Genomic DNA, 25,514 nt, shown 5'->3' on the forward strand with positions numbered 1-25,514 from the left:
TTTTATTCAAAATCACACTTATAGGTTAATAACCCTACCATTTAAAGCTCCATTCCAATGACACCAAATTAAACTTATTGGAATTATAAACTTTATTTAATGGAAAATATATATAAAAGTTTTGAGTCAGTTAAAAATTAAAGGATAATCAATCAGTTTATATATGTAAAAATATGCAAACAAATATACCTTAAATTTCGTAAGCACTTAATAATTCAATATGTTTATAATAGTTAATAGCTTTCATGTATGTAGGAAAATGAAAAAAAAAATGTGTGAATATTATATTTCTCATACGATTTTACGAGAAAAATATATTTAAAGAGTCATTACAAAATTTAAGAATAACATCCTGTATTTCCTTCCGCAATCACTTAAAAAATTCTTATTGTAGATTATTATTTTTTAATGGCACAAATTGTAATTTAAATGGAAAAATACTTATATTATAAAATTTCAATTAATACCATATCTATTTTTTTTTTTATTAAATGAGTGCTGCGTTTACTGAGATTATGGATATAATAATCTTAATTATACTAGTTTATTAATATTTTCATTTGTTAAAAAACAAAATAAACAACTATAGAGTATAAATAAATATTTTTCTAGATAGTATTTTAATATTTTGTTCGTGCAGTATCACTCATTCAAGAAGGTAAGATGAAGATAAGTGCTAATATAATAGTAAATATTTGAAGCATTCAAAAAGTTAAGGTTACTCATGTATAATATTATGTAACCAATAATATATTTAACAGTATTTTTTTTATCACTCAAGCCTAAAATATGTAACTTATATAAAAAATAAGATAAGTTAAATGCAAGTTGGGCTTAAACTACACGGGTTCCATATTATTCAATATTGAAATATATCCATTAATTACCTTCAAAACTAATATGCTTGTTCATTATTTTATTTTCCCTTTATTTTATGAAAAATGTAAGAATTTAAGCTTAGGTAAATGTTTTAGATTATTCTATAATAATACTTGGGACTTTGTTAAGCAGTTAGGCACTTTAAAATACAAATTTGATTAAAAAAGTTACTTATATTCCGACTGTAACCATAATGTTAATTGTAATTATATTTAATCAAAACTTAACTTGTTTGGAACCCTGCAACATTAGCTAACAGAATAATAAAAATGTAACAAAGGATTATTAAAACATAATCAACTCAGACCATAAACCAAAACAAAATAGGTTATGGTAATAAATTAACTTAAAATTATAATTTGTCTATCTATCATTCATTTTTGTACTACTTCTCTATTTTATAGAATCGCTGTACAAAATCAGTCAGATTAAATACATCACCGGGGCCGGAGTCTGAATCCATATTAATGTACTCATCTAAGTTATGAGTTGAAGCTGAAATGATAAGATTTGGTCAATTTTTTTCCCATTCTTCGAAGTTAGTTTATATTGTTAATGCCTAACAAACTATTCTTTAACCTATTCCAATGGCAGGAGTTTAGATAAATAAACAATTTTGACTTGCCATAACATAATTGGTCAAGATCTACAATAATCTTTGATATTAAATATGTATTTGAAAAAAAGGGGTTTTGAATCTCAGCAGAGTTGATGTAGTTATATGATATTGGAATACTAATGGTATAGTTTTATTCACTCACAAAAGTGTGCTTCTGTAGAGTAAATTAAATAATTTTAATAAAATAATTAAAAATATGGTCTGATTGGTATTTAATGCTATCTTTACTCTTTATTTCTGATACACACCAAGATAAGTAATAAAGTATCTTGTAATTTTGAATGTCATTCACTCAAACTAATGATGGAGGGGCTGACATTTGTGACTGAATCTATAAGTTCATAATTTAGAATCAGATTATGTAAATCTAATTATTATTAGATTATATTTATCTTAACTCGTGCATAATAATATAGATATATTCTTTTACTTACTTGAAGTACAGATGGCAGGATAAGGTGGAGGTGGTTTGATCCATGAACCATCAGGCCTCTTCATATGACGTCTATCAGAGGCGAAATGTTGTATGAATTGTTTAGCCGGAACTACACGAAAGAATCTAAAATAATTTTATTAATGAGCATTTAAAACTTTCCACTCACTTTAATGCGGATTATTTCATTTTTTTACATTTACCTGTGGAAATCAGACTTCAAGACTTGATCTGTGCGAAATGTTTCAGTCACATATTTGTGGAAGAATGTTGGAAATGGAAGTTCGGAATCCAAATCATAAACTAAACATGTTTTACAATCCACAGAATAAAGAAATATGACATGATAATCCTAAAAAAATATATTAAATTTTATAAATCGTTTTTTATACTTTTAATAAAAATATAATAACATTGTTTTTTTTTTTAATGGTAAAAATGACACATTTAAACATATACACAAAAATATAATGCCATGTTCCAGTACACACCCATATAACGAGGCGATCGTCCTCGCGCCCAGCCCTTTGTTTCCACAAAGGCACAGTACGACAAGGGTTCGAAATAAATACAACGAAGCATCTGTCCAGCTCTATTGGAATCCTTATGGATACATCTGAACAAAGTTTCCATACGTTTTCTTCACTGCAGTGCAGCAAAACAGAAACAAAGCAAACATTAATTATCAATATCCATATTGCTTGCAGATATTTAATATGAAATTATACTTGCCAGTAACAGGAAACATATGAACATTCCGCTTGTTTGGGAAACAAGGGTTTAAGGGTTTTATCACTCTTTTTATTATTTTCATTTTTACTGAAATGCACTTGTGCATTGACCGACATTTTGACACTTTGACAGCTGGACTAGTATAAGTACCTAGCTGTTGTCTAGCTAGTCTATGTACCTTTAAAAAAAAGTCACCTCTTAATAGATTATAAAACAACAGTTGTAAACCCGTGTAATTCACATATTATAGAAAAATCATTTTTTAAGTAGTACCAATTAATTGAAACATATAGCTATTAGTTAATTCATAACATTGTCTAATATGAAGAAAAGTTCAATCTTATTTTTGAGTACCAAATACATTAATGTTTTCCTAACAAAATTACTTTCTTTTTAATCATGTTTTTTTTTTTCAAAATTAACATCATATCAGTCATGTACATGATGAATGAAACATAATAAATATATTATTCAATAATGTTTTACACCACCGTTACAATAATGTATACTTACCTTAAAATTTGGCTGTTGTTATTTATACCTTTGCATATATAATGAAAAAATAAATTTGACTATCAATGTTTATGCCATATGGCAATATGGCCAGCTGGTTAGAAGTTTGAACTTTTGAAGCTTTGAACTCAAAAGCTAATATTATCTTTTAGTTGCTTCGAAATTTTCTTTCATATTGGAGAAAAGAAGGGCGGTGCGTTGTCCTAGGTTTCGGCCGGACTAGCGTATCGTCCGTCCTTTACATTCAGTATTTATAGTAACAATACTAATACCCCATAAAAACGCCACGATGACCCGTAAGTTCATTATAATTTGTCAACCTAAACAGTGTAATGTTATGTGTGTTTTTAGATTCCTATCATACTTTAAAACAGAAAAATGGTTTTTTAATCATCTTAAAATTTTATATGCACTCAATAGAATGTTCTGGATGTTTATTGTGAAGATGCATGACATTTTGAATGAGTCAAAATGACGCTTCATTACATAAATTGATCCTTCCCTTTGTTGATAACAATAAGAAAAACATATGTATTTACATATATATACTTTTTAAGCAATATGTAAATAAAACACTACTTATTACGAATTGTTGAATGACGACCTTGATTTTTTAATTTCAAGGTGGAAATCAGAGAGATTTAGCTCGAGCAAAAAACCAGAAGAAACAACAAGAAATGCAGAAAAAAAAGACAGCTAGTGAAAAGACTGGCATGTCTCTTTCTGAAAGAAAACACAGGTAACCAACAGTAGCAACAAGTATACAATTTCAGATTTAGTGGAAGTTTCCCTCCTAAAATGTAGTTAACATATATATTTCATGGTTATCAGGAAATCAAATGCAGTAAAACTATTTTGTTTGTGTATGTAATGTAAAGATACTTTGTCCTATTAAACAAGAGATGAAAGGCAAGTTGACAGTGCTTCCGCAAAAAAAAAATCTATTTTACAACTCGTATAAATCTTTCAGGGATGCCGAATTAATGAGAGAGAAACAAAGAAAAAAGGAAGAACAAACGGGAGTGAAACCAAAACAGGCTGTTAATTAATGATAATATTCATTGACTGCTGAATATCATGAACAATAAGTTTGTTACAAATCAGTTCTTACGCTGGAAGATAAATAGTCGGAATTCTGATAAAGATCTGCATATAAAACAGCAAGTTCACCTGTTGCCTGATATATCCAATTTATATATAGATTTTTTCTTTGTTGTTAAATGTTTGTGTAAGGTATATAAAATAATATCTGGTTCTTTGATTGAATCATTATGATGATTAAAAAATACCAATGTAATTTCAAATATCTTTAGCATTTATGAGGTCTTAATTTGACTGAATAGAGTAATTGTATGTATACTATTCAACTACCCAATTTTACAAAAAAATAATAAATTCTATAAAGTCTAAATATTGTTTTAGTTAAATAATTAACTTGTTTGATGTAAGAAATTGCTGGTTATATTAAAAGAAAAATGATTTATTTGTTTTTCTGTATTTAACTAATGGTGTGATAAAGATCCTATTAACATAAACTGCCAGTCAACGTCTTAGTAATCTAATATATTTGTTACTAATTATAAATATAATAATATTAGTAAGTATGTATTATTTTTTAATTATAATAACAGAGTGCTTGTCATGTTGTAAATGACATTGGATTGTTTTCAATCACTTAAGATTTACTAGAAAAATATCTTTTAATACTACTTTATAAAATGTAAATACAATAGTTAAGTCATAAACATCATTGTAATTATTTGCTTTCAATGAAAGTTGCAATTTTTCAGTAAATTGACAGAATTTTCATTATGCACACTTTTCTTTTCAATCATCTTTACCATCATCAACTGAACATAATACCAGGTGCTAAACAATGCTATCATAACAGGTTCTATCACATTTTAATGCATAGTTGGGAAGTTATATATAATGCAAAGAAATATAACATTTAATTAATTACAAAAACATTAAATAGTAGTGCTAAATCCATTAGGAAATCCATCCAGTCATTTTTGAGTTGCTTAAAGAAATTTGTGTTAATGTAAAAATAATTTAAGTAATTTTAGTTTTAGTTTTTTTTTTATGGTTATGAGTAAAATGCTGTATATTCGTTTAAAAAAACAATTTTTATTAATATCACATTAAATATTATCAAGCAATTACAAATTGAGATATATCTCCAGTGACAAAATTTAGAACAAAGCATACTGATTGAAGACTCATATTTTAGAATTATCAGATGTATATGTCCAGGAACATACAAAGGTGTGTGTTTCTAAAAAAATAACAAAATCATCTTTCTAAATCATATTTCAATCACAATTCTTTGCTTTAGATAATTTGGCAATTATCTCAAAAATATAATATTTGTAAAAACATTGCAAAACATAGTAACTTAATAATATTGCAAAACTTATACCGAATATACATATTGTAACACAGGGTCCAGTGTATCACATAAATACTGTCATGCTCATTACACAATAACAATGACTTTTTGGTATACTATCTAGGTATTCAAATAGCTATGATAATTGTAATTATGATCATGTCATGAATAATTACAAAATCATATGCTAAGTTTACATTAAATTAACAAAGTATTTTTTTTTATGTTTTACTCTTGGGATACTTTCAAAACTTTGCAACTATGCATATCATAACCACAAGCAATAAATCAAAAATAATACACTGAGAATATTCAATATCAAATGAATATGCTGCAGTAATAAACACTAATATTACTTTGTCTCGAACATGTTACAACTTATTTAAGAGTTCACTTATAAATTACACAGGGTAATGTCACAGTGTAACTTAAAAAACTGATATATACTAAACTCTAACTCAATTGGGGGTACCAGCCCTGTCAAAACATAAAAAAAATACTACAATTTTAACATAATATTGACTTAAATTTAAATAAAAAATAGAGGTAGAAAATATGTTTGTTCTTAGAATAACTCAATATTGAAACAGCAACAGACAGCTTTAAATATCTAGAAATATAGGACTTTCTTATGGCAGTATTTGTAATGCAAAGAAAAGTTGACATGAAATGATTATTCTTATACATTGCCATTTACAAGAGCCTTCTTTTCAAATTCCTCTCTCTGCTTATAAAGTTCTTTAGCCAATTCCTGAATAAAAGGATGGTCAAACTTTCCATATGTCGCTTTAAAGAATTCCTCCAATTTCTTAGGTGCATTTTCTCTCTTCTCATATTCATAAGCTTGAAGAATCATATCATAGCGATCTAAATCCTTTGTAAATTTGGCCTCGGGTGAGCTTTGATTTTCATACTCCTGCAATAAGTAACAATAACAAATGTAAGATTAGCAATGGTACAAAGAATTTTTTTCAAATACATATAATACACTAATTGAGCCATGTTTGTATAACAGTTTTCTAAAAGATTAAACATAGAATACACTTAACAAAAATCATAAAAAAAAATTACAAGAATTAATAACGCTAAGATGCTATTTCAACTCCTTTGTTTTTATTTTATAACATATGTGGATATAATACTCGATTTCCAATATATTGCCTCTTAATAAATATGTAATATATAATTTTACTGGATGTTAGACATAAATGAGTAGCCATGTCCTTCCTTAGGATTCAAGCTTGTTTCATACCAAATTTTATTAAATTCAGTTCAGTGGTTTGACTGTCAAAGAGTAGACGTACCGTCACAGACAGATAGACGAACAGGAAGAGTTACTTCACCATTTATAATATATGAATAATTCATTTCAAGATAATTTCTAAATAACTTACCTTATAAAGTTCATACATTCTGTCACCAGCTATACCTGTGAGTTCTGCAATAGTTTTCATTGCCTCATCCTCTCTTCTGTGCTTCTCCTCTGGAGATATTCCACAATGTGGTGTTATATCTCCAACAATACTTTCGGCCAAATCATGTACTAAAGCTATAAAATGAAACAAGATTTATAAGATAAATTAGCAATGCTTTTATTTAAGGTATATGGAGAATGATTAATTTAGCTTACCAATTTGTAAACATTTAAATCGGTCTAGTTTGGTTGGATTGTTTTCTTCGGTGAGTAAAAATGTCATTAAACCCATGCGGTACATATGTCCTGCTATGGATTCGCAGTCGTTTATGTTACATAGTACCCAACCTGTTCTTTTCTCGTGCTAGAATTTATAGATTATGATTAAGAAAAACACGATTTTTTCTTTCATATGGTGTGTTAAATAAAATGTATGAGTTTACCTTTAGACGGCCTACTAACTCCAAGAATTCAAGAATTTTTTTATTTTCAACCAAAGCCATTTTTTCAGTGGATCTGGATACAAGCTACTTGAAGGTCGTCTTTATTCGTTATTGTTTAGTATTTAGCAGTAAGTTGTGATATTCTGTCAATTGCAAATTGTCACACGTTTGAAGACGCCGAAGGAATACTTCAAAGTCAAACGAAAATTACAGATAAGGATAAATTAATGATAATTATTTTATCAAAATTAAAATAAGACAAGATTAAGCATATTACCTATAATAAAATTTTCGAATATAAACCGTCTTTCGTGTTTGTAGTCAAGTAAAGCGAGTTACAAGTTACGACACTAACACGTCACTGCGGTAGAAATTAGTCTATATAGGGTTATCACTAATACTTTATTTTAGTGCTTATGCTTATATATATGTTATAGATAAATAAGGTAAAACGGATATCTTGTTTATAGTATCTTTGCCATATTTTATGGGGAAGAATTTTTTTATATGATAAGGTAATTTTATAGTAAGCAACGGCAGTAAGCAAACTGTGATTATAATTGACTATTTTACTAAAACCTATTCGAATCAAAGAAGGAATAAATATAGTCAAACCTTAATTTTACGTGATACACGCGAATTGTTAATATCACAAATATATTATGCACTACAATTAGTTCTTGATTAATATTTTATTTATATTATCTTTATTTGTAATACAACAATATTCAACTTAATTTTTTTATCTATAGTAATATATTATAAATGTGGAAATAACTCGGTCCGTCCGTCTCTCCGTCTGTCTGTCTGTACGCCTGTCCGTTGTACGTCTATCCGCCTGTCTGTTGCTCTTTCACGGCCAAACTACTGAATCAAATTTGATGAAATATGCTTTGAAGCAAGCTTGATACTCAAGGAATGATACTTTTTATACCTGACATTTGACCAACCTCTAGTTGCTGTCGGCAACTAGTATTTCATGTATACACCAATTTCACTTCCAAAGCTCCAATAGCAGCTTCGTCGACGTTCAAAACGCCATTATGTGGTATTTATAATAAATATCATATTCATATTCGAGCACAACCAATCGTCCACCAATGATATCAATTTTATGTCAAATGTTGTTTATTTGGCTATTGTCCTCTCGTGGTTGGAATAGACTGCACATGGATCCAATACTACCAGTATTGGATCCATGTGCAGTCTATATATATATATATATATATATATATAGTGCCAATTTTACAAATTTGTTTTGTTACCGTAAGTTATTTTTTAATTATTTATAATACTTAATAACACAATATTTTCTTGTAATTCAATTGTAATGATTTGTTGTGACAAAATATAATTATTTAGCATTTGGTAAATAAAAATGTTTACAATAAGAAAACGAATAAATTACTAATCGTTGTTATATTTTTCTTTTGTTTGTAGAGTAATTTAAACACTTCTTTTATTCTTTTAATTTATCTATTAACAGATGTTTTTTTAAAGGAAACAGTTTAAAAATTCTTAATATGTCTAAAGTAAAAATATGAAATCATTTTTTTCTTTGAAATTATTATAAAAATATTAAATTATATTAAACAGCCCATATATCAAGTATAGTCGTAACATTTATAGAGCTATTTTCATTTTATCAAAAATATGAATATGGCCGGATATTAAAGTAAAAAAGCGTGTTCATTGAATACCATATTATAAATATCACACGGTAGATCTTTATCTAAACGTGTGAAGTCGGTACGGGAAGGTTGTGCCTTATAATTCTTATGGTACCAATATCTAACACGCGCTCGCAGGTAAACAGATATCAGAATAATTTATAAAAGTATGCAATGTGTATTTTAAGTGCTTCGCTTCGATAAGTACATTCTATTACTTTATTATTATTAAGTATGTAGTTGTTTCTATGGTTTGCGTGAAATTGTACACAATATAGGTATTACTTGGAATGCAGTTCACTGATTAGAACGTGATTAGTATTTTAGCGAAAAATGTTGGTTTTATTTTATATTTATTTTATATTGAATGGTTGGTAAGATATTTGATTAATTTCGATTACTAATAAATATAAATAACATATTTTTAAATTAAGTATTTTTTGTCGTGTGATCTTTTCCATAACTCAAAATTCACTGCAGGCCACGATCTTTTAATGTAAGGATGTGTTATGAGACGTTTACTATAGTAATTTGAAAATTTAAATAATACTATCATGTAGGTAGCAAATTAGCGTCACCGTAATGTGGTTTTCAACATTTTACGAGTGAAATACGAAATTATTTTTTATATAGGTATATATTTTTAATTTGTAAATTGATAAGAATTGTTTTTATGTAGAATCGTAGAAGGCGAAATTTTAATAATTCTATTATTTTAAAAGTAAAGTAATGCAGCAGCCACTGAATTACCGACTTGTGGGCTAAGGCCTGCTTTGGCTTTGAGAAGATTTAGAGTCTATTCCACCATGCTGATTCAATTCGGGTTAGTAGATACATATGGGGAAAAATTTAATTGAAATGTAGGTTTGGGCACACATGTAGGTTTTCTTACGATGTTTTACTTCACCACTAAGCACGAGATGAATTATAAACACAAATTAAGCACATGACAATTCAGTACGGTTACTGGTTTGAGCCCGCAATCATCGAGTAAGATTCATGGATTTTAACCGAAGGGCTTTTTCGGCTTTTTTTAATAAATACCCGTAAAACTTTATATTCAAGTGTCTTTAGGACGCACTCAGGACACAGCAAAGAACAGGAAAAAACTGCAGAGAAAATCATACTATATATATAATTTGAGAAATGAAATGAGTTCGTCGCAGAAGTATATGTAATTTGTTGCGGAAAAGATATTTTTTACAAGCATATAAATTTATGTTAAAAAAAATAACAATCGAAAGTTTTAAGAAATAGGTACTTTTCTTTGTTTTTGACAAAGATTTTCAATTCTACATGATTTCTACACAAAAAAATTGATACAAGAAAATTGTATTGATGTACCATGTTGTATGTGTGAAAAATTTAAACTCTTCAGCATTATTATTCATTATTTTAATTGCAATATAGAGTTAAGTTGATAATTTGTACTAGAAACAGTGGTCGAATTTGTTTGAAACAATCGAATATATATTTTTGTTTACTTTTTATTCCAAATTATTATTATTGATACAGTAAATATAATCAATAGCTACAAAATAAGAAAATAATTTGATAAGCAGAGATGATGAAGATACTGATCTGTTATGCGTTTGTCTATTTATATATAAAAAAAACATTACCAAATTACGAAAATAATACAGTACAAGAATATAAAATAATAGATAGAGAAAAGTGTACAGCTTCTAAAGGAATATAAGTTATTAATTGAACATATCATTCTGCATAAGATTTAAATTTAGAAGGGTATGAAAGCCAATCAACATGAGTACGAGTATATCTTGTCAAAATAGTATTTTAAAGTTACGCGAAACTCCTCACTTATTGTAAATAATGGGAACATTTGATTAATATGATCAATGGTAGAGACACGAGGTCGTTCTATGAATCCTAATGCTCCTCGATATACCGCTATACAAATTTAAATTCTATCTTTGCTTCGCACTGTCAGTGAAAATGTTGGAGTACTCGCCGTCGGTCTACCAATTAGATTTAGCTTCAAAATGAACGTTACAACCCGTTTAAAGTTTCGTTCAAAAAATTTCGTTCAATGCTTGCAAAGTTTATTTTGCCCCTTTTGTGACAAATGTTTGTGATTCGAGAACGTAGCTGGAATGATTCGTTTGTTGTTCCTTTTTTGTACAGGTCTGTGAAATTTATATTATATTTAATAAAATATGAAACGGCTTAAATTTTTAAAAGTATGCTGTGTAACTATACTTCTTAATTACTTGTTAAATTCAAATAAACAACTTGGCTGTCTCTATATTTTATTTAATTATTTTTTATTTGAAGTAATTATTCTATAAAGGCAAACTCACCGCAGAGCTCGATTGTGAAATGTTAGAAATTTATAAAATGTATATTTACTATAATAATTCAACTTTAACGTAACTTTAATAAATCAACGTCGATTTTTGAGATGTGATTGAGTTCTTCCAGAATAACACCGCACTTTTCATTTAGCTTTGTGATGTTGATAATATCTAATGTTTATTATTATTATTCAAATGAATTATTTATTTAAAATAAAATTAAACGGGCTTAATATTAAAGTACTCTAACTTAGGATAATATCTAAAAATGGATTAAATGAGTCGTGCCTTGACTGTGTTAAGCGTGACGCGTGTAGTGTTTGTCGTGGTAAATTTCTGCTGTAGCAGTCAAAGTAGTATTACATTTGAAAGAAAAGATTATTTTTTATTAATATAAAATGTGCATTTAAAACTAATATTGGGTATATACTAGATATACTTCCGTATTACTGGACACAACACAACAACAGGGATTAAAGGATTTAACTTAACACATATTAATTAGCTATTTTATCTGACAGTACAAGGGTGTAGCGTGGCAGGTTATTTTCGGGACACTTACCCTTTGCTCGGCAGTTCCCACGAAGACGAATAAATATTGATGACACAAATGTATAAGTACTAGGCATATATAGAATTATTATATATATAAAAAAAACATCTATAGCTTAGGATAAGCTGCGTCGTTGGTTAAGTAGCTTGCTTTCATTCATGCCCCGGGCCACCGCCGGTAAAAGTAAATACGATTTTCTTTCAAGAAATACCTAGCAAATCAGAGTTAGGAATTTGGCGGCGTGCACTCTCGTCTATGTAGATCAATGTGTTTGTTAAGGCGATCTTATTTTATTCTTTGATGAAGGGATTTTATTAACAAAAAACGGCATGTCTAATAACATTCCTATCATTAAACCGTTGACATATTAATTTAAAGAAGTTTAATTAACTAATATTTATTATTATACCCAAAATTACATATTTCCTTTTTAAGAGGCTAACTAAAATTGACAGTCGTTTGGGCTATATACTTAACCAATATACATTTTTCATTATGCATTTATTTAGATTGATAATAAAAATACAAAACTTCACGTGGGTTATGTTCAGAATTATAGAGAATATTTGAATAATTTTTGTCATTAAAATGTTTAAAATAAAATTAAATATACATATATCAATTAATTTGGTTTCATAATTTAGAATAAATAATCTGAAAAATAACAAAAATGATCGCAGCAATAAGATTCTTAGAAATTCACTTCGTATCTCACTTGTGACAGCGAATTCACGGTCGTACGCCATAACTATTATAGTTAATGCCACGTATCATATTTTTAAAATTCATGCTCGTGTTCTGCGGCATGTTTCGAATTTCTTCTTACACAATATCTCTACAGGTCACTTTCCATTAACATGTTTTCATAAGTTTTCACTAGTTATAAACAAATCCAGGCAATTTGCTAAAAATATATATAATAAATAATTATACAGCAACATATGATTTTATTTAAATTATATTTTTTATGAATTCTATTAATAAAAAATACAATATAAATAAAATAATTTTTGAGCATGGTATCATTAAACGTGTTACAAATAAACGTTGTAAAGGATTTGATAACAATTTAGTTCATGTAAGTTCATTACAATAACTTTCATACACTTTCAAAAATAGAGAAACCACGTACTTTATGGACATGTGTATCATCTGTGAATGTTAATTTGTAGATTCAAATCTTTGATTGCCATTTCCGACGTGAGTTCCTAATTTTGACAATGTGTTGTACATAAATTAAATCAATTTGATTTGTCATTTAAATAAACATTACACGATTGCCTTGTCGGTCTAGAGGACTTATAAGGCAGCAGATGAGGTTCTGGGTAACAATGCCTGGTCGATTCAATAAAAAGTTTTAGAGTTTGTCAAGAAATTTTCTATAGGAGACCGGAGTTTGAAAGTTTTACACTTCTGTTCTTTGGATAGCACGTAAACTCACCGCAGAATAATATCGTGAAATGTTAATCTTTGATATACGAAATTAGCTTTAATAGCTATCACATTTAAAGGAAATTCAGATCAAAGTAGCGGATCACATTTCCAAATGACAGATTAGATTAATTAAAAAAAAACGAAAACGTTTTAAAAGATGATTGTAGTTTTCCTGGTTTAGTTTTTTATTAAGAACTTACAAAAATTTTTAATTAATTTGTACTCAGCCTATTTATGATTTTTATCAGAACTGATCCACCCTGCCCTGAAAATTTTTAAAACATATATACGGACTATTGAAAAATTTAAAATATATACATAGCGTAAGTAATGCGTTTGCCAACGAACAACATTTCATAGTCGCCCGCGGCTTGGCTCATGTTTTAGTGGTTGGTCGTCAGGTGTAAGGTATAAATTACTTCTATGTCCTTCCTTGGAGCTCAAGCTTTTTCATAACAAATTTCATCAGAATCGGTGTAGTGGTTCGGCCGTGAAAGAGCAAATGACAAACAGACAGAGAGAGTTACTTTCACATTTGTAATATTAGTATAGATAGATTGAGTATAATAATAAATAGTGTAAACGAAACGTTTATGTGTGTAAAGCGAATATTTTACTGTTTTACGAACTAGGTACTTTGTTTAACTGATAAGTAATGTTAAACATAGAACACTTATGTTCCGACGGTGAAACTTAGGGAATTCCATTCGAGAGTTCGCGTGTTTAAAGCTGATCGAGCGTCGTTGTTGGTTTTGTTTTATTTAAGTTTCCATTTAATAGAACAGGAAGACTTTCAGAGAACACTAAAGTAACCTCTCACTTCACATGTTATATTAACCCAAGTTAACATGTGACGGCCAGTGAGTGAGTGTAATTATAGACACAAGAGACGTGATGTCTTTATGTGATAGTGTACGTCCTGAGTGTCCTCATGAGCTCACAATGCACGCGGAATCTGCCACGCACGTAATAAATAATCATGGAATTATTTTATGGAATCCTCTCATTTTATGGAATATTTCCGTGAACAACGAGGATTTTTTATAAGAATCTTATAGTAGATTGGCTTATGCCAATGCTGTAAAAGTAATTATAGTAGCTTGTTATCGAACATGTCGATATTACGACGTGGCGCACGATTACCGTTTAACAAAGCTGATTGACGTGTCTGACATCAAAAGCATACATTGAGTTTACATAATTGATTGGTTTTATCTATCATATTGGACCTTTTGCGTCTAAATATATATCTTGTTAATAATTATTATCATTAAATACATCCTACTCACCACCAAGATTGTACGACGAAAACAAAACTGTAAATATTAAGAGAATATTAGGTAAAAAGGTGAACTATGGTGTAATTTATTAATAAAGAAAATGAGAAGTGCGTTTAATAAGTAAATATTTAAATTGTATTCTTTTATAATGTTTTTTTATTTTTATTTATTAGTTTAAATGAAAGGATTTCATAAATGTGATAAATCTTCTTAATTTTTTTTAAGGCACTGATTAACAAAAAACGTACAGAGTTTAAACCAAGGGATTGGCAGAATGAAATTATTGAGCACTGAGAATTTTTTTTTTAAAAGTCAACTCCTAATGGGATTTGTAAAGAAATTTGTCACTTTTGAATTTAGAAATATGGGATTCGATATTAAGACTTCCTTTTATGTGTACAAAACTGTTGTTAAAGAGTTTTTAAAAATTCATTCCGTAAAGGGAAAAATATGCACGAAAATTTAAAATCTTCCATTTTTAAATTATAACAATGAAAATCGTTATAAAGGCCACTCAGGTCGGTTTTGAAAATACATCATCTAAGAGGGTGAAATTGCAGATGAATATTTCAAAACGGAAGACCTTTGATACAAGTTTTACATATCTATACTAAGATAATGAACTACACAGTCATATAGTTTAAAGCAATTTGTGAAGTTGGAATGAAAACTATTAGAATTATGGGTTACAGTATTTCATACATCATTTGGGTAAAAATTTTAGGTACTTATATTCTGTTAGCTTCCCTTTTTTGTTTGGAATTTTAGTCTTTATGGCAGTTTCCGATTATCAATATTGGTTGGACTTCCAAATCTGGACTCAAAATAAGATATTTCTTGGAATCTTATAATAGATTCATTGTAGACAATTTTTCGTTAGCAGGGGGTTTATTTTTTCAATTATAATTTAAAAACAACCACGTGCTCACGGTTACATTTTGACGTTTTATATTTTATCTTATTACTGACATCTTACTACATCAGTAGTTCTTCGCTAGTTCTTTGCGCTAGTTGTCTTCTTGGAAGACGTTGCCCACACTGACTTTTTATGCTACAGATACTTTTTTTTATAAATTATATATGATATAAATTAGGATAAGTGTTTAGATATATACCATTCCATTTTAGTTTCACACAAATTAATACTTAACAATAAACAAATACTTAGGATAAGATAGTAAGTTTTTTAATCCTATTAAAAAGCTTTACTGCAATCTAACGGGCCCTGCTCCGCGCTCGATCAGAGAGAGTACAGTCTCGGCGACTCTTATGTCGCGTTTGTATATAGATGTCTTGAGGCTGTGCTCTATGTTGGTCCATTTCGAGGCACCGGCCGCTCGGCCGATGATCTACCGATAGCTTCATCACCATCGTCCGTGTAATAGACATAGGTGTTAGTGTGTCTGGTGATTGCCACAACTGTGTGAGTAACACTCTCGTGAACATGCAGTCTCACATTCTTCGACTGGACTATAATAGCATCGTAGGTTTGTCTCTGAGATTCGAGGATGGTCATAACGCCTGACCTCACCTTTTCCGTAAACCCGGTCCATCAGGAGTTTCTTTTCTTTCTACTTATGGACCAGACATAGGGTATTATTTATGTAAGCTGTAACACGTTCGATATATATAATTTTTAATCAATTGATCTTTATGGCTTAGAAGATCTCGAACACTAAAATCGTGGGTTCGAAGCACTTCAGAATACACAAACAGAATTTACATTAATTCATTAGGCAAACACCAGACTATACAGGAGTTTAATTTGTGTTTATAATTTATCCATACACAATGGTAATTTTTTTAGTATATTGTTTATATGGTATACCGTTGGCTTATACGGCAAACTTTTGCCGAGTAGCTGATAATTTACATTGATAAACTTTACTTATACAGGCCTTTATTTAACTTCGTCTGTTTGTTTACTTGGGTCAAATAACGTAAATGAATTTATCCAGTTCACTAAAACCATCTGTAAAATTATATTTGCACACACTTTGGTGCTGGTGCTTACAATATACTAAATTTAGTTTGTTGTAATCATAATTGAAATAAAAGCTTGTTATATTTTTTAAATGGTTAAGTCAAGCTTTGGTGTATTTTTTCTTTTATTCGCCTTTGAATTATTATTATTTTCCCCTGTGTTCCCTTTTTTCAGAATTTATTACAATCTGAATCCATAATTAAATAAGACAGGATTGTATATAAAAAGTGCTTACCTTACTACTAATAGAATACATTTGTTTGCAGTACGAGCAGTGAAAGCCATAAAATGGGATGCCCCGAAGCCTTATGATCCAGTGTGGTTGGCCAGCGTTCAAAGTCATGCGCCCGTGCCACCATTAGGCGAGACACGATTTTCGTGTTGCTTTGATGACAGCGATGTAGAATTCAGACTATTTACAAGGTACATTACTATCTCAGACTTTAATTAAATTAATTTTAAGAACGCAGATGTCCTCGACGATAGGTCTGAGATTTGGCATTGAAACAAGTATAAAGTATACCTTATCCCGTCAATGCAAGCCATGTCTAAGATGTTAGACTTCCTCATATGTGGTGATGAATACGATGGGGTCGTCCTGATCAATTTCGGCTACGGTGGCCAATCTCAAAAGAGATCAGCCAACTACATGATATATTATAGTGCATAAGTGCGCAAAGACAGATGCAATCTCTATTTCCTCACTCTCATTTTCCGATGAGACAGCAAATCTAACACGACCGGGAAGAGTTCAGATGCAAGATCAACGACTTAAGTGGTACTGGCCCAGGCGACGTGCACGAAGTCCAGCCACCGAGTTATTATTCCTTACATCTTATTATCAGGTGGCCCAATTGCCTGTTGCAAATAATTAAAAATAAATAAAAGCAGAATGAAATTTTAATTGTGATTTCAATTGCTCTCAGTAATAGTACTTGGTTAAGCCGATTGTTCAAATTACAACTGTAAAAAATTGCTGCATATTTGTGAATTAGCAAACACAGTCGACCTTCCTCAACAAATTGTTCATATTTGATGTTACAGATGTTCTTTCACAGGAGTAAAGCAGACAGACAGACTTTGTTATAAATTGTCATATTACTATAACTTATAAGATAAAGTAACTTTATATTCGACACTAATATAAAGAGAGAAAAAGAGTTTGTTTAGCAAATTCCAAAAAATATTATTAGTCTCATTTGAAATAATCTTTTGCTTTAGATAGCCCATTTTTGCAGAATGTTTACAGATTGAAAATGGTCAATGGTATGTTCGATTAATAGAGTAAAATCGCATGGAGCAACTACTATATTATATTTTACATTGTGTAGCTGTCTCCATTTCGAAGCCATTATATCTAGAATTTCGGTTAAAATATGTCAGCACCAAAAATAAATGACGCTAACTAGCAAATAAAATGATTTCAATATCATACAAGGAAAGATCCAGTCAAAGCCAAAGAACCGGTACATAATCGAAGCTTACACAGTACAGGGTCCATTTCGAATTCGATTCTCTTTAAAATGTATTTTAAATTAAAGAGTATATACTATTTCAGTTGTAGAACATACCTATCGTATGTTTTTACGGGGAAAAGTGCTGGTCCAGACAGCTGATCTTCTGCCATTGACGGCTTAAGATTAATACATGAACGAATTATCGTAAATTAACGTATTAATTTCGGTTTGCCATCATCCAAATCATTAGTTCTGTTTTTATCATTGAGATTAAAATAAATATCAGTGGTTGATTTCAACCCAGGGGACTTTGGGTCGGTCACTGATTCCATATTTTTATTGCAAAAATCGTATGAACAATTTTCTTTATATCATCCTTTCGTTGAATTGATTTTAGATTTCCTTTATTTATTATTTTGCCAAATAATGCAAACTGCAATTTAAAAAAAAAATTGTACATGTTATATCTACGGCATGAATAAACTTAAAAATATAAATAATAAGAAATACGTATTTTGTAATTAATACTTTATTGGACAGTAAACGGCTATGTCATACCAATTTTAATGTATATTTACGGTATACTGACCCTGGAAATGTTAATTTTGGTAATTCGAATGAAGTTTAAGCTTTTATCTCTTATCTAATATATATATTGCAGGCGGAACCCTTACATGTACCAAGTTCTCAAAACTAACGATTCGTCCAACCTGCGCAGCTCCAACTTTAACTTCAATAACAAGGTGAAAGTTTTAGCTCACGGCTGGCTCAACCACGGGGACGGACCTATGCCAGAATCTATTAAAGAAGGTACTGTTTACTTTAAACATTTTATAATAACATTACATATTCTAATTTCAAAACAGTTTACTATACTTCATAATAATCCTCTTATGAAAATATTCAATGCTCGTCTCATTAATTCATCTATTGTACGTTGAAAACACAATGAATAATGTTGGATTCTTTAATGGTACTTTTTAATAATAATAGAACTCAAATGCTATTACTATAGCAAGCGGAAACGATTATTTCGAATTGTACCTACTCTCGACATATCGGGGTAGTTAATGAGCCAATTATCAAAGGAATCATTATTTTAATAATTGATAAATTCCTAAACGACATAAAGCTAACAATATAATTGACTTAAACTAAGATTTAATACGCGGTTAGTCCTTATCAATTACATGTCAGTTGTATCCCTAAAATGTACATAATATAAACATATTTGCAGGTGGTTAAATAAAAATGTAGATGTATGGGAAAAAAATGTCATTTACTAGAAAATAATTCTGTATATGTTTCAAGGCCCTTTTAAATATAGGAAAATATATTAAAATGAATGTGTATCCTATGCACCTGTTCTCTCTTTCTCTTAGTACATTTCAGTGTTTTTCGCAATTTAATACGTAGCTTTTTACTTGAACCGAAGAGTAGTTTACTATTTTGACCTTATTTCGTATTGAGTTAAAAAATACAGCAAGTTTCGTAGATTACTTAATGTGAACTCGATACACATTTCGCTCTGAAACCGGAGCTGTTTCAGGAAACAGAACTAAGCGACGGAAGGTCGCAAAGTGCTGTACTGTCGGTCGGCTTTTATATCTTTAATGTAAATTGCTTCTCGTCATTACGATCTTTAAAGCGTGGGTCTATGTATTTCACGGAAAAAAAAAATCATTGCATTTTTCATTGGATAAAAATTTATACCGTAATATATAAACAGTCGCTAAGAAGTAAGAGCCCAGATGGGGCAATGTACAGGTGAAGTTTAACCGAAAATTGTTGGTTCCAATCCGAGCAAACAGCACTTAGGAATCATATGGTTAATTATCGTATACGTTTATAATTAAATTTGGCTACATCTGTGTATCACCAATCATCTTTGGATTTCGGGTTGGCGGAATACACATGTGGCAGAATTTCGTTGAAATTAGACACATGCAGGTTTCCTCACGATGTTTTCCTTCACCGCCGAGCACGAGATGAATTATAAACACAAATAAGGCACATGAAAATTCAGTGGTGCCTGCCTGGGTTTGAACCCGAAATCATCGGTTAAGATGCACGCGTTCGAACCACTGGGCCATCTCGGCTCCACTTGTCATAATTACCGCAAAACGCCAAAATTTTAAGAATTTATTCATAGTTTAATTATATATTACGTTTTATCTATGAATATTGTAAACGATTGCATGATAACGCCATCTAACGCCCAAGATATCGGTACACACTGGAATATATAGGAGTAAATAGGTAAATAAATAAAAAAGTACAAAAAAATATTTGTAATAACTTTTTGTCGACTTAACAGATTTTGTTAAATTCATGACTATTGGAATGGAATGCTTCAATCCGATCAAACCGAGATGAAATTAAATATACTGATTGTTTTAATTAATTTAAAAAGGAAGTTATTTTAAAATCACAGACAAATTTCTTTATTTGTATAGATGAAAAATAAAAATTAATCTTGAGACATTTTTTGCAGCATATCTTAATGTAAGCGATTTGAATATAATCGTTGTGGATTGGGGAAAACCTGCCAATGTAAACTATATCTGGGCCAGTTACAATGTTGCCATGGTTGGAAGGCTTCTCACAGAGTTCCTCAATTTTTTGATTGGTGAAGGGGTTTCAATGGACGATGTGCATCTCATTGGTCACAGCCTAGGTGCTCATGTTGTTGGAATAGCTGGCGCCTATGTCAAACAAGGACCTATTGATACTATAACAGGTAATATCATTTTTCTTCTCCTTTATAATGTGCGATTTCCTTACGAAGGCATTTTAATTAATAAGCAACATTAAAAAAAATATATTTTGAATGAAGTATAGCACTATAATAATATTAATGAATTTAATGCTAATGTCTATGAAAATAATATTTACAATATAATATCGGCACATTTTAGATATATCGTTTTATTTGTCACAAAGCACTTTTTTCCAAATATATACAATATACAGGTAAGCTCTATGTCCTCTTCTGTACTTTTGACAACGAGTATGCAAAACTTATTGATAACCGATTGAGTGGTTAAGACATGATAACGAAACAAACAAACGAACAAATAAAAAAAGAAACTGACTTTCTCGTTCATAATATTCGTTAGGATTACAAATAATAAAATAAATGTTTTTTTTTTAACGCGCTGTATCATCAATCCGTCTTGAAAAATATTTAAACGTAAGGCTTTTTATTGAGAATAGCAATAGACAGTATGACTACACGGTACTTTAACTTGGGTGCAACTGAGCGGGTCAGTAAATAATTATTTAAAAACTTGAGACATGAGAAGTATAGACGAAAGGACATATTTTAATATCAAGGAAAAGTCAAGATCGGCTTTAAATAAGGACACACTTGTCCAAAATTCATTTTGACAAAATATCAGTCTACGTCGTATTTAAACAATATCTTTTAAGATATTTCTACAAAAATTGCAATTTTAATAAAACATTTGCAATGAGCAAAATAACGTCCGGTGTATATTATACAAACCTACAAGCCTTTCACGTTTCGCCTTGAATAAAGAAAATAACTTTTTTTCGTTACTATTAAGATTCTCATCTTACATTTCCATTTTAAAAATAAAGAAACACAAGTACGTATGGTATGAATGAGAAAATATTCAAAAGAGTAGCTGAATCGTCATAGAAAAGTAACGCATGGTACCTCTGTCATTACTTAGCGGTTCGTTCGCTTTTGTCCGACTATAGTTGGAGAATTGATGAATATTTCAATATCTAGACGCGAAAGAAGACGGAAAGGTTGGCATAAGGTTTATAGATTTAATATAATGACCGGAGGCTTTAAACTATACCTAAGCAGTTAATTTATGTGAGACCTTTTTGTTTATCCATGAGTTAAGCCTCAACCATATATTGCGAGTTAGGGATGCTCGGTTAACAATGAATTAACTTGTTAAATAATAAAGTGAGGTACGAATTAAGTTAATGTTTTATACGGATATTTTCATTAAAATATTAAATACTGACTCAATAAGTGTAAATTTGTGAAGTTATTACTTCATTTATCTATTATAAAAAAATGATTCTATGTATTAATTATTAGATAATCGATTTACATACAAAGTTTCCTATATTTACTTGGGGCTTTGAGCAAGTTTATCTGGGTAGGTACATACTCACCATATATTCTACCGCCAAACAGCAATGCTTAGTATTGTTGTGTTCCAGTTTGAAAGGTGAGTGACGTAGTGTAACTCAAGGCAAAAGGGACATAGCTTCTTAGTTCCCAAAGTTAGTGGTGGCGGTAATATGAGGAATGATTACTATTTATTACAGTATCAATGTTTTTGGACATCTGCCAGTTTACCTAGGAAAACGACGAAAAGAGACACTCTTTCGTGATTATAATATTAATAAGTCAATGTTTTTTAGGTAAAACATAAGTATCAGAATGTCGCGAAAGTAGTACAGTTTTAGATTTTAATACAAGTCGATATTTAAAAAAAGTTTGCTATAAATCGTGACCCTTTCATAATAAATGTTCGTTTGTGTCGCATACGTTCCCGCACTATTCATCCGATATTATCGAAACTTTATATACGTAGTTGTTTTTATTTGAAGATTTCTGGCACAGTACCATTAACGTAAAAGCGCAACTGTTTTGAAATGTAGCCAACGAGTTTAACTTTTTGTAATCTATCCTAGAGATAATTATTATTCAGAAAACAGTAACAATTATCCATACAGAATATATTTATAGAAAAATAAATTTAATAATTAACATTTGTACGTCATAACGTCACGTCATAAACAATTTGGATGAATTCACAAGTAAAGTTATTTTCTATTGTAGGTTTGGACCCAGCGTTACCATTGTTTACCCTGGGGAATAAAGATGCACGTCTGGACAAACACGATGCACGGCACGTTGAAGTTATTCACACTTGTGGGGGTTATCTCGGCTTCGCTTCGCCATTGGGGCACATTGATTTTTATCCCAACGGCGGCACTCGGCAGCCAGGATGCGGCTTTGATTATAGAGGTAATTTATTGATGAATGTAAAAGCTTATCTAGTATTTTATTTTTAATGTTCTTTCATTTATATTTACTTTACGAATAAATCTCTTTGAGATAAAGGTATAAAATTACCATTTATTCAGAAATGTCTATATGATTTTTTTTATTCTTTAAAATAATTTCAATGAAAAAGAGAGCTTACTAAAAAAAATGTACAAATTATGACCATGCAGAATGGAGGTAAAAATGCTGGCAGCTTTGTCATTTATGTTATAAAACTAAAAATTGTAGACTTTTTTGTTAAAATAAAAAAGAAGGCCGTGTTTTTGTTGTAGACAAAAAAAAACATCTGACTTGTTTTATTTTGTAAACTTATGTATAAATAAATATATATATTTTATATTAATAACTGTGAATAAAACGGTCTTAAAGTTACATTTAATTACTATTTATTGTAATATTAATTTTCTTCGTACCCACGGTTCGGTTCTTTCAGAAAACATATTATTTAAATTGTATTTGATATTACAGGTTTATGTGCTCACAACCGGGCGCATATGTTTTTCGCAGAGTCTATTATTTCGGCCGTGCCCTTCACCGCAGTTCGGTGTGTAGACTACGACGAACTCTACTATCAAGGATATTGTAAGGGCACCGGCGAGAAGTTGATTATGGGTGGATTTGACATACATTATGGGTAATTTAAATATGATTAAAAAACTATGAGTAAATATAAAAAAAACTTAAAAACTCAGGCGCGCTCCGCCTTGTTAAATTAATTAAACAAATATTATAAAACTTGGATGATTTTTACTATTTTTGTCGAAAATCTGAGTAGATCTGTAGCGTATTATATAAAGTATGAGCTGGTGTGGATAGAAAACATGAATCTTAGCCAAAAGAAACAGTGAGTTTTCATGTCCCCGATAGTGAATGAATACATTGCATTGGATTGAGTGGTGAAAAAAGCTTAATACACAAAAAATGTAACAGAAGATGCAGCGCGCTTCAGAGAAAGTTATATTATATAATATACTAGATAAAAATCCGGCTTCGCTCCGGTAAAATAAATGAATCTAAACAAATATCAATAAACTAACTATCATACCGTTCGTGCAGGGCAAAATTAATATTTGGAACACACTTTCTGATCGCATCCGTAAACGTCAAACATGGCCGCTTGTTGAACTGTCAGGTCATTGAATTTTATGGATTTAGTATCGAAATAACTCGATTATATAATTTTTTGCAGATATAATATGTTGTCGTCTAAGAAATCATATTTTTTTAACGATCTATAATTGTGGACAGGTTCAATCATTCTTTGCAATTTCAGCCGTTTTAAATTTAGATTGTATACAAGCGTTACATTCATGTTCTCGGAATGGAATATATAGATAACAGATTACCTTCTTAAACTCAAGTACAACTATGATGACCACTTAACATTGTACATCATTTTATTTATTATAAGAACATGACTGTCACAGTTATCAACAATCTAAATTTAAAGCGAGTAAAACTGCAAAGAGCAGCTGCTTCCAGATAATAATGATATACATATACTTCTAGTATATGTTTAACTTTCAACGAAACGCTCTGTATCTCTTGTAAAAAGTTTTATGTAAATTCGTTTAATAGTTATTTTTTCAGTTAGGCATTATTACAAAATAAAATTTACTCGTTTATAAGTAAAAATTATTTTGTCTTTAAAATTTATATCAAAATATCGTGATTATAACAATGCCCAATATAAAAAAAAATGCTTTTGAAACTAATACAAGTTTCACAAGGCGAATCTATCATCAACTTTAATAATACAAAGAACCCGAGCGAGGCACAATAGCTAAATGTTTGAGATCAAAGTGTATTGTTTCGTTTCAGGAAAGATGGAATTTACTACCTCAAGACCGGAGCGGAGAAACCATTCGCCTTAGGGGACGTGAACCCATGAGTTAAGGTCACCTCCACATCTTCATCAACGTCGATAAAGCGTTTATTTACGACATTTGTGTATAATTAATATCCTTCATCAATACTACGTTACCTGGCAAGAAGTATCTGTTTTTATGAATTTCAATAAAATTATAATTAGTCTGTTCTTTTTTACATAATATAAAATAAATATAAATCATGAAATACACTTTATTCGAGGTTCTTGTAAGTACTTTTCGTCGTTTTAGAAGTTTAAATTTGGAATACATATTCTATCGAGAGGAACCGATAGGAAACTAGTTTCTCTTTTTTTATTTTTATGTGGTGGCCAATGTCAATAACTCTTAGTTTTAGTAATCAAAACAAACAATTCAAATGTATTTAAAGGTTTGGCAAATTACAAAATGTCGTTTATATTTGATTCAAAAGTCTACTTGAGCTATTATAGCACCACGCCACAGAATG

General features: G+C 30.0%; 3 protein-coding genes across 7 annotated transcripts; 1 reads left to right on the plus strand and 2 right to left on the minus strand.

Moving 5' to 3' along the window:
• Positions 1 to 388: 388 nt before the first annotated feature.
• Positions 389 to 2,791, minus strand: LOC125064912 (protein N-terminal glutamine amidohydrolase). Its single transcript, XM_047672226.1, has 5 exons — positions 2,664 to 2,791; positions 2,423 to 2,576; positions 2,135 to 2,283; positions 1,933 to 2,057; positions 389 to 1,374 (listed from the first exon to the last, which is right to left on the minus strand). The coding sequence occupies exons 1-5, from the start codon at positions 2,777 to 2,779 to the stop codon at positions 1,265 to 1,267; spliced, it is 654 nt and encodes a 217-aa protein (XP_047528182.1). The 5' UTR covers positions 2,780 to 2,791; the 3' UTR covers positions 389 to 1,264.
• Positions 2,792 to 5,286: 2,495 nt separating this feature from the next.
• On the minus strand, positions 5,287 to 7,802 carry LOC125065580 (5'-deoxynucleotidase HDDC2). 2 transcript variants are annotated; one of them, XM_047673276.1, is made up of 5 exons: positions 7,703 to 7,802; positions 7,426 to 7,613; positions 7,199 to 7,346; positions 6,963 to 7,117; positions 5,287 to 6,484 (listed from the first exon to the last, which is right to left on the minus strand). In XM_047673276.1, the coding sequence occupies exons 2-5, from the start codon at positions 7,483 to 7,485 to the stop codon at positions 6,248 to 6,250; spliced, it is 600 nt and encodes a 199-aa protein (XP_047529232.1). In that variant the 5' UTR covers positions 7,486 to 7,613; positions 7,703 to 7,802; the 3' UTR covers positions 5,287 to 6,247. The 2 variants fall into 2 exon arrangements, with proteins under 2 accessions (XP_047529232.1, XP_047529241.1); XM_047673285.1 differs by having other exon boundaries at positions 7,426 to 7,568; positions 7,703 to 7,765.
• A 1,541-nt stretch (positions 7,803 to 9,343) lies between these two features.
• On the plus strand, positions 9,344 to 25,269 carry LOC125064462 (pancreatic triacylglycerol lipase-like). 4 transcript variants are annotated; one of them, XM_047671535.1, is made up of 7 exons: positions 9,344 to 9,430; positions 16,928 to 17,084; positions 18,780 to 18,928; positions 20,613 to 20,858; positions 22,950 to 23,138; positions 23,646 to 23,811; positions 24,999 to 25,269. In XM_047671535.1, exons 3-7 carry the CDS (start codon positions 18,793 to 18,795, stop codon positions 25,066 to 25,068), a joined length of 807 nt encoding a protein of 268 aa, XP_047527491.1. In that variant the 5' UTR covers positions 9,344 to 9,430; positions 16,928 to 17,084; positions 18,780 to 18,792; the 3' UTR covers positions 25,069 to 25,269. The 4 variants fall into 4 exon arrangements, with proteins under 4 accessions (XP_047527491.1, XP_047527462.1, XP_047527482.1 ...); XM_047671506.1 differs by having other exon boundaries at positions 9,347 to 9,465; XM_047671526.1 differs by having other exon boundaries at positions 9,367 to 9,469.
• The last annotated feature ends 245 nt before the right edge of the window (positions 25,270 to 25,514 follow it).

This window comes from Vanessa atalanta, chromosome 1 (genome assembly GCF_905147765.1).
Source record: "Vanessa atalanta chromosome 1, ilVanAtal1.2, whole genome shotgun sequence".
NCBI classification, from domain to species: Eukaryota; Metazoa; Arthropoda; class Insecta; order Lepidoptera; family Nymphalidae; genus Vanessa; species Vanessa atalanta.

Bases quoted from the DNA above. Each gene is read 5' to 3' on its own strand.
- LOC125064912 (XM_047672226.1), bottom strand. From the start codon at position 2,779: ATGTCGGTCAATGCACAAGTGCATTTCAGTAAAAATGAAAATAATAAA. The intron at 2,577-2,663 runs GCAAGTATAATT...GCTGCACTGCAG, and splicing joins TCATATGTTTCCTGTTACTG to TGAAGAAAACGTATGGAAAC. The intron at 2,058-2,134 runs GTAAATGTAAAA...AAATTATTTTAG, and splicing joins TTGAAGTCTGATTTCCACAG to ATTCTTTCGTGTAGTTCCGG.
- LOC125065580 (XM_047673276.1), bottom strand. From the start codon at position 7,485: ATGGCTTTGGTTGAAAATAAAAAAATTCTTGAATTCTTGGAGTTAGTA. The intron at 7,347-7,425 runs GTAAACTCATAC...TATAAATTCTAG, and splicing joins AGTTAGTAGGCCGTCTAAAG to CACGAGAAAAGAACAGGTTG. The intron at 7,118-7,198 runs GTAAGCTAAATT...TTCATTTTATAG, and splicing joins ATTTAAATGTTTACAAATTG to CTTTAGTACATGATTTGGCC.
- LOC125064462 (XM_047671506.1), top strand. From the start codon at position 9,429: ATGTTGGTTTTATTTTATATTTATTTTATATTGAATG. The intron at 17,085-18,779 runs GTACATTACTAT...TATATATTGCAG, and splicing joins GAATTCAGACTATTTACAAG to GCGGAACCCTTACATGTACC. The intron at 18,929-20,612 runs GTACTGTTTACT...CATTTTTTGCAG, and splicing joins GCCAGAATCTATTAAAGAAG to CATATCTTAATGTAAGCGAT.